At 54.7% G+C, this 9,231-nt stretch overlaps 1 protein-coding gene across 1 annotated transcript in view; it reads left to right on the top strand.

Annotated features, from left to right (window-relative positions):
- Positions 1–8,743, top strand: part of LZTS1 (leucine zipper tumor suppressor 1) — an 11,181-nt gene extending 2,438 nt beyond the window's left edge. The window contains exons 2-3 of the mRNA XM_008049244.1: positions 531–1,340; positions 4,973–8,743. Coding sequence (XP_008047435.1) covers positions 531–1,340; positions 4,973–5,611 — 1,449 coding nt within the window. The 3' untranslated portion in view covers positions 5,612–8,743. The remainder of the gene's footprint in view (positions 1–530; positions 1,341–4,972) is intronic.
- Positions 8,744–9,231: the final 488 nt, after the last annotated feature.

Below are 9,231 nucleotides of genomic sequence, written 5' to 3'. Positions count from 1 at the left end.
CTTCCGCCTCAGCCTTCCAAGTAGTCGGAACTACAGGCGTGTGCTACCATGCCCAGCCAATTTTTGGTTTATTGTAGAGACGAGGTCTCACCAAGTTACCTGGGTGGGTCTGAAACCCGCGGGCTCAGGCAATCCACTCGCTTCGGCCTCCCAAAATGCTAGGATTACAGACTGAGCCCCGATCCTGGTCAATTTTCTCCTTCTTGAGACAGATTGTTGGGTGCAGTGACTCAGGCCAGTCATCCCAGCACTTTGGGAGACCAAGGCGGAAGGATCGTTTAAGGCCAGGAATTCAAGACCAACCTGGAAAACATAGCAAGAACCCCATCTCTACCAAAAAAAAATAATAATAATTTAATAAATACATTTTTAAAATCAAGAGATTTTCCATATTCAGCTGCTTTGAGAAGGGTGCCACATGCGTTCAGGGACTCAGGCTGAGGCTGGCATGCATACCAGGTAGAGATGAAAGGGTAGGGTGGGCATGGAGGTGAGGAGACTCGGGGTCACTGTGGTCCCTTTCCTCCCAGGGCTCCGAGAAGGGTGCGGTGAGGCCCACAGCCTTCAAGCCCATGCTGCCGCGGTCGGGAGCCATGCTGCACTCCTCCCCTGAGAGTGCCAGCCACCAGCTGCACCCCGTCCCTCCAGACAAGCCCAAGGAACAGGAGCTGAAGCCTGGCCTGTGCTCCGGAGCACTGTCCGACTCCGGCCGGAACTCCATGTCCAGCTTGCCCACGCACAGCACCAGCAGCAGCTATCAGCTGGACCCACTGGTCACCCCGGTGGGGCCCGCCAGCCGCTTCGGAGGCTCCGCCCACAACATCACGCAGGGCATCGTCCTCCAGGACAGCAACATGATGAGCCTGAAGGCCCTGTCCTTCTCCGACGGGGGTAGCAAGCTGGGCCACCCGAGCAAGGTGGACAAGGGCCCTTCGTGCGTCCGCTCTCCCATCTCCACGGATGAGTGCACCATCCAGGAGCTGGAGCAGAAGCTCCTGGAGCGGGAAGGCGCCTTCCAGAAGCTGCACCGCAGCTTTGAAGAGAAGGAGCTTGCCTCCAGCCCCGCCTATGAGGAGCGGCCACGGCGCTGCAGGGATGAGCTGGACGGCCCGGAGCCCAAGGGCAGCAGCAGCGGCAAGTTGAAACAGGCCTCGCAGAAGAGCCAACGTGCACAGCAGGTGCTGCACCTGCAGGTGCTGCAGCTCCAGCAGGAGAAGCGGCAGCTCCGGCAGGAGCTCGAGAGCCTCATGAAGGAGCAGGACCTGCTGGAGACCAAGCTCAGGTCCTACAAGAGGGAGAAGACCAACTTCGGCCCCGCGTTGGAGGAGACGCAATGGGAGGTGAGGCCACGTGGCACTGGCAGACATGGGCAATCAGGGGTTGGGGACTGGTTCCTCTCTTCTACTGCTGGCTTTATGACCCAAAGAAGGGGCTCTGTGCAAACCACATGGGCGGTACACTTAGCTCTGAGCTTCCTACTCTTCCCACCATCACCTTTGTGGCCCCCAGGTCTGAATTTGTTAGCCTAGTCACTGACCGAGAAGCTGGAATCCAAAGAACTGAGGCCTAGTTGGGCTGAGGGCCAACCTCACTATATCTGTTTATAGGAAGCTCCAAAGAAGCACAAGCTGTGCCCGAGCTCCTGCAGGTCCAGGGGCCTGCCACTTTGTTTATTTATTTTTGTTTTTTGTTTTTTTGAGTTGGGGTCTCACTCTGTCGCCCAGGCTGGAGTGCAGTGGCACGCTCATGGCCACCCCAATGTTGACCTACTGGGCTCCAGTAATCCTTACATCTCAGCCTTCCAAGTAGCTGAAACTACAGGCATGCGCTACCATGCCCAGCTTATTTTTGATTTATTGTAGAGACAAGGTCGCCAAGTTGCCTGGGCTGGTCTCAAACCTTTGGGCTCAGGTAATTCACTTGCCTTGGCCCCCCAAAGTGCTGGGATTACAGGCTGAGCCACTGAGCCCAGCCTGGGCCTGCCACTTTTGAGAGAAAGGGCCCTACACACTTGTGAGAGTGGCCCCATTAGTGGCAGGTCTCAAATGACAGAAGTGGTTACTGCTCGCAGAAGTGAAAGGAGAACTTCTGTTTGGTGGAATGGGAACCAAGAAGAGGAAGAAAAGGTTCACTCACACACACTCACCCAGGCACACCTAAGGTGAGGCATCTGGACAAGCCGTGCTGGGGAACCAGTGTCACCCCTGTGTCCTACTGGTAAGAAAGAAGCTTTTCTCACTGAGTGGCCCCTGGGGTGGCGGGAGGGCAGGTTAGAGGAGTGGGTATGGCAGTTCTGTCACTCACCCTAAAGATTCCCACCTGGAAAGGGGATGGGAGTCGCTGTGTCTGGTTAGTCCAGCATCACGCCAGGTGTGGGTACCCTACCCTCAGCTCCTCAGCCATCTCTTTGCACTGGAGCATCTGGTACTTGTTCTGGGTGACAAATGTTTTCAGGAGTAGAGAAGAAAAACGTCCTTTCTATGGAAGAGATGGGTGAGGGACTGGCTAGATGAGAAACTGGAGTCATTTTTTGTCTTGTCAGGTTTCTCAAAGAGAAAAGGCTGGGAGCCACAGGCACAGTACATTTCCTTTTTCCCATTCATGCTGTTCCAGTAGACTCTATCTCCACCTGGTCTCAGTTGTGTTGAGCTATAGCAGAGACGTAGAGCTCATGCCAGCATTGGGCACCCAGTCTTGTCTGTCCAGTCTGGACCTAAGCTGGACACCGCTGTGACCTTGTTTCCAGGTTGTCCAGTCTGGCTGCCTAGTAAAATGATAAAATAAATAATAATAGATAATAATTGATAGTGATGCATACATGTATTATTATAAACACATTTATAATAATAATGACTTAGAAAGTATAAAGTGTCAGACCCTAGGTTATCTCATCTGTTCTTACAACAACCCTCTCCCCATGGTTATGACTGATCCTCAATTTACAATTCAGGAAACCAAGACACAGAGAGGTTATGATAGCAAATAGCTAGTTAAGTGACTAGCTCAAGGGCTGATATATGTTAATATCAGAGCCAGGATTTGACCCAAACAGTTGAATCACTACACCGTACTGCCACCATGCTGACATGTCCAGGATTCCCCCGATGTAAGTGATCGAGCCAGGATTCAAAGCCAGGCCGGTGCCTCAGCCATGATTTCATAGAGCTTCTTTCATGAAACCTCTACAGGCTCGGCCTTGGAATGAAATTTTGGTCCCAACCAAGCATTGTGAGTGGGGCTGAATCTTCTCTAGGACTGGGTAGTGTTTCACTGAGAACAAGGGGGTGCTTCTCCTGTAAACAGAAAAGTGAGGAAATATTAAGGTGGCTTCCAGTCATTCCAAGAATGCATCCTATAAAGCCCCAAGCCCTGGTCTTCATTTACTGTTGAAACACAGCCAGCAAGACTGGCCTTGGTGTCCTGTTGAGCCACCCATGACCCCAAATGGCCAAGACCCCAGAGACACATAGGTCTGATCAGTGACTTTGGCTTTCATCATTGCTCTTGGCCAAATTTTGATGGGGAATAGGAAAAGAAATGGAGAAGGAAAGGGGCAGGGAAGAAGGCACTAGTTCATTATTTGGCAGTTACACATTGGGCAGTCTCTGAGCCAGGCGGTGTGGGCCACTGGAGCACAGCAGTGAATGTGTGATGTCCACTTTACCCCAGTAGAGAAAAGAGAGGAAGGCCGAGTGCATGCAGGGATGAGGTCAGAGGGTGTGGGCATAAACATGGGTGGTAGAAATCTGGCCAGGTGCCGTGGCTCATGCCTATAATTCCAGCACTTTGGGAGGCTGAAGTGAGAGGATTGTCTGAGCCCACAGGTTCGAGACCAGTCTGGGCGATTTGGCAAGACCTTATCTCTACAATAAATCAAAAAATTAGCCAGGCGTGGTTGCGCGTGCCTGTAGTTCCCGCTACTTGGAAGGCTGAGGTGGCAGGATCACCTGAGCCCAGAAGGTATTGAGGCTGTGGTGGCCGTGAGCATGCCACTGTACTCCAGCCTGGATGACAGATTGAGATTCCAACTCAGAAAAAAAAAAAGAAAGAAATCTGGATGACACAGAAACCAATATCATTGCTGTTAAATGTGGGTAAGCCAGGCTTGGTGGCTCAGCCTGTAATCCCGCGCCTTTGGGAGGCTGAGGTGAGTGGATTGCCCGAGCCCGCGGGTTCAAGACCCACCTGGGCAACTTGGCGAAACCTCATCTCTACAATAAATCAGAAATTAGCTGGGCATGGTAACACAAGTAGTTCCAGCTACTTGGAAGGCTGAGGCAGAAGGATCGCCGGAGCCCAGCAGGCGAGGCTGCGGTGGCCGGGAGCAGCCACTGCACTCCAGTCTGGGCGACAGAGTGAGACTCCAACTCAAACAAAAAAAAAAAAAGTGGGTGATGAAGCTATGAGCAACGGGAAGATTAACCCACTGGCCATCGACTTGCACCTAGCCAGAGGCTTGGGTCAGAGTGAGATTTGGACTCTGAATTGGACCGGGGAGGGGAGGGGTGTGAAATGGGCACATGGACAGACCAAACCGGGATCCAGCATGAAAAGAGCCTCAAAGAAGGCCTTGGCCATGGGCCATCCAGACCAGGGAAGAACGTGCTAGTTCATTATTTGGCTGTTACACATTGGGCAGTCTCTGAGCCAGGTGTGGTGTGGGCCACTGGAGCACAGCAGTGAATGTGTGATGTCATCTTTACCCCAACAGAGAAAAGAGAGGAGGGCCGGGTTCATGCAGGATGAAGTCAGAGGGTGTGGGCATAAACATGGGTGGTAGAAATCTGGCCAGGTGCTCACGCCTATAATTCCAGCAGTTTGGGAGGCTGAAGTGAGAGGGTTGCCTGAGCCCACGGGTTCGAGACATGGCCATGTCAGGAGCCACTTTGTTTATTTTAGGCAGCTGAGCGGTCACTTCCCTAGGAGAGAACACTCACCTTTTGGCGCTGTGTACCCCTCCACCCCTCCATAGGTGTGCCAGAAGTCGGGTGAGATCTCCCTCCTGAAGCAGCAGCTGAAAGAGTCCCAGGCAGAGGTGAATGCCAAGGCCAGCGAGATCCTGGGCCTGAAGGCACAGCTGAAGGACACACGGGGCAAGCTGGAGGGCCTGGAGCTGAGGACGCAGGACCTGGAGGGCGCCCTGCACACCAAGGGCCTGGAGCTGGAGGTCTGCGAGAACGAGCTGCAGCGCAAGAAGAACGAGGCAGAGCTGCTGCGGGAGAAGGTGAACCTGCTGGAGCAGGAACTTCAGGAGCTGCGCGCCCAGGCCGCCCTGGCCCGCAATGGCGCGCCCGCCTTCCCCGAGGACATCCCTGCCCTGCAACGGGAGCTGGAGCGACTGCGGGCCGAGCTGCGGGAAGAGAGGCAAGGCCACGACCAGATGTCCTCGGGCTTCCAACACGAGCGGCTGGTGTGGAAGGAGGAGAAAGAGAAGGTGATCCAGTACCAGAAGCAGCTGCAACAGAGCTACCTGGCCATGTACCAGCGGAACCAGCGCCTGGAGAAGGCCCTGCAGCAGCTGGCCCGCGGGGATGGTGCTGGGGAGCCCCTGGAAATTGAGCTAGAAGGCGCTGACATCCCCTACGAGGACATCATAGCCACTGAGATCTGAGGGACCGCCTGAGAGGGTGAAGTCTGGGAACTTGGCGTTGGGAAGGAGGGCTGAGCTCATTCAACGGGGGGTCCCCTCTGCATCTCCCCTGCTCATCAAGTCAGATCCCTCTGAGAGAAGCCGCCTCCTTGGGCACAGACCCAGGAGCCTCAAGGGATAGATAAGGGTTGCAGAATGGCCTTTCCTTCCCTTTCTGGTGATCCCTGAAGCCCACAGAACCCCAGGCCATGACTCCTTTGATTCTTTCCAGGAGATGGATCCGGGGATCTCCATGCTTTGGTGAAGGGTTCCCTAAACTTTGGCCTTTGTTCAAGTTAGTTAGAGATACTCGTCCCCAGGGAAGGTGACCAAGTACAGACGTTCCCTTCCACTTCTCATCCTAACCTCCTTTCCCCTCGGACACATTGGAATGTCTTAGGAATAGAAAGAAGCCATGTGTGACCAGAAGTCTTGGAACCTGGCCCCGTCAGAGCCTGAGCTGTTTTCCTCTGGCCGTGGAGGTATCATGTTAGAATGGGCGGTTCCAGCCCCCGGCAAGCCACAGGAAGGAGGGGAAAGCCAGGCAGCCCAGCAGTGTTGAGACTTCACTAGACAGGGAAGAAGCCAGGTTGTAAGTGGCAGAGTTGGGTGTGGATCTTGGGGCCCAGCCTCTGTCTGGGGATTCCTGCTAACTGGAGCTGAGCAGGCGTTGGAGAGCTGGTGGCCCTTGACCTCAGTGACCACTCTTCATAAAGCCATAGAAACTGAGACTCTGGGGTGGGTGCTGGGAAGGGAAAGCTGAAGGCACTGTGGCACAGGGAGCCTTTCCAGGCAGAGGGTGTGGCTTTCCAGCCACCCCTGGGGAGCCTTCCCGATCCTTCCAGCTGGGGCTAGAGTCCAAGATTCCCCACCTGGCCCAAGGCTGACCACTAGTTGCTCTGGGCTGTTTTTTCTTCTCCAGAATCAAGCTGTTGCTTGGATCCAAAATAACCCAGATCCACCAAGATGGCACGTGTGTGACCTGGGCACTGCTCTCCTTCACCTACTACCAGATTCAGCCACACACATTTCCCCCTCAGCAACTTCTGGGCCAAGTTCTTAGGTCTTTACAAGTCAGGACAGGTTCCCCAAGTGCCACTGAATGAGAGCCCCAGCCAAGAGAAGAAGAGGCGCACGCACAGCCCTGGCCACCAGCTGTCCTCCCTCCACTTTGAGGCCCTGTGCACCCTAGACTGTAAAGGATCCAGAGAGTGTCAGCTTTTCTCAGGGGCTCAGGCAGTGCCTGGGAGGGGCCGGGGCTTCTCTCCTGATGGGGTGCAGAGCTGAGGGGAGGTGGTGTGGGAAGATAAGGTGGAAATTCTCAATTGCTTGGTTCAGGGAATTTTCTTTTTTCCTTTCTTTTCTTTTTTTCTTTTGGTGTCTTTTCAGAAGCAAGCCAGACCTAGCAGGCTGTTCCATGTTCTATTTTTGACTGTAGCCACAGCTGCTGTTCTCAGGATGGCCAGCCCTTGCAAGATTCCTGTGCCTCCTGCCTGCTGAGATGAGGCGGAGAGTCTGGGTACTTGACGGTCCAAAGCCAGTTTCCAGTTCTGCCCCCTGGGCTGGCCCTTTGAGGCCCTGGGGTGGGGAGCTCTTCCCTTCTTCCCTCCCACTCCTTCTGGGGCCCACCACAGCTCTTCCCTGAGGGTGGGTTAGAGGGCAGGGTCACCTTCCCTGTGGTTGGCTCTGCCTTCTGGTTCCTGGAGTTATCCCGTGCCCGTCCTGCTGTTGTCAAATGACAGGAATTTTTCTGGAATTTCAAACCAATGCTCTTAGTCACAGGCTAGATTTAAACCTGAAATCTACAGGCCACAAGCCCTCTCCTTGCCTGAAGGGTGGTATACGCTCCACTGGGCACAGTTCAGACAAGTCAGTCGTCCTACTGTTTGGTCTCTCCATTTCCACCAGCCTGTGCCTTGTTTGAGTCTTTTCTCCCAGTGAGATGCCCATGGAGAGAGAGAGAGAGAGAGGGGCTGACCGCCCCTCCCCAGGCTTAAGCTCCCTCCTTCCCCAGGAAGAGTGGCCAAAAGCCCAGTACTCTGCCCTCAAGATCTTGCTTGAGAAGACGGTTGCCGAGCCCAGGGGCGTCTGCTCAAGCACAGAGCCTGCTCCCGATGGTGCTGTGACAGTACCTCCACCCAAGGGGGGAGGTTGGGAATGCAGCATTCTCCACATCTCTGTGGCCCGGCCTCAGGCCACTCCAGAGATGTCCCCCCAAGGCCTTGCACAACATCTGAGGTGGCAGATGCCCTCCCTGAGTTGCCACCAGCCCAAGGCCCAGGGTGGCCCACAGTGGCACCAGAATGCAAGTGACATGTGGCCTAGTGACCACCTTCCTGTGGGTTCTCTTCCCTTCCTTATCTAAAAGCATCCTCGGACCATGCTAGACCTCACCTCCTTGGAAGGAGGTTTTGAGCAGTAGAGGCCTCGAGCAGACAACAAGGCCCAAACCCAGGTGGGATGGAGGGAGCTCCCTGCTCTTCTCTCCGGGCACCTCTGCTGGCACCTTGCTCAATCAGACTGACTGCTCTGCTCCCCCAAAGGACACTAATCCTGAAAGTGCTCCATCTCTCTGCCTCCGAACCTTGGAATAACCGGACTCCCATGGGACACCCTCATGAATATCTTCCAATGACCTCCTGCCAAGCCCACACAGCCCCATGGGCATTTAGCTCACATGGGCCTGGTGTCATCTCTGCCCTGAGAGGTCCTTGCTGCGTCTCTTGTCCCTGGCCCCAGCCTGTGCCCTCTCTTAGGAGAATATTGCCCAAGCACGAGCCAGGCTGGCTGTCAGATGGGCAGCTTTGGGAGAGGGGTTTCCTCCATGGCCCCTGATGCAGGCCGTGCTCCTGGACCAGCAGGGCTACTCTCCTCACCCCTCTGCAGGTGGTCTTTGGGTTGCCGCTGTGGGCAGAGCTGGGCTCTCCCCAGAGGTTGGCTTTGACAGACTGGCATCTGGAAGAATCTGTACATAGTTATTTTTCTCTTACTTGTTTGGTTTGGTTTGCTTTTGATGGCTTCGTTTTATTTCTGATGTCACCGTTTGGCCATGTAAACTATTTCTGGTAATTTTATGTTTTTATTTATGAATAAAGAATGCCATTTCTCATGCACTCCAGAGCCACGTTTGTCAGCCCACGTCACCCTCTCCATCTCCTCACCACAGCCTGGGACCTCCCTTGTAACAGGAAAGGCGGTGTCCCTCCCACCAGCGAGGGAGGTGAGAAGGGCAGTGCAGCACAGTGGAAAAGCGTGGGCCCAGGGGTCAGTTAGGCTTCAAGCTGGCCCTGGGACCCTATCTGTGACATAGGAAGAAAGAGGGCTAAAGGACAGGTGCCCCTGCAGAGTCAGAAGGTCAGTGCCAAAAGATAGCCCCTCCCCCACCAATCCCCATACCTACCTTGTCTCGCCCACTGGCTGCTCCCCTCACCAGCCAACTCCTGGGCGTCGCATATGGCCGTTTTGGCAGGAGACCAGAGTGGCTATTGTTGCCACTGCCCCAGGGCCCCCTAGCGGGGAGGGTGAAGTTACCACCGTGGCCATCTGTCCAGCCTTCCCTGTACCAGCCTGCCTGGTTTACTTCCACAGGCATTGCCTACTGA

Source organism: Carlito syrichta, unplaced genomic scaffold (genome assembly GCF_000164805.1).
Source record: "Carlito syrichta isolate Samal-C Ts95f unplaced genomic scaffold, Tarsius_syrichta-2.0.1 Scaffold130876, whole genome shotgun sequence".
In the NCBI taxonomy this organism is placed as follows: Eukaryota; Metazoa; Chordata; class Mammalia; order Primates; family Tarsiidae; genus Carlito; species Carlito syrichta.
Note: the sequence above shows the minus strand (reverse complement) of the source record. Positions and strands in the feature narration are given on the sequence as shown.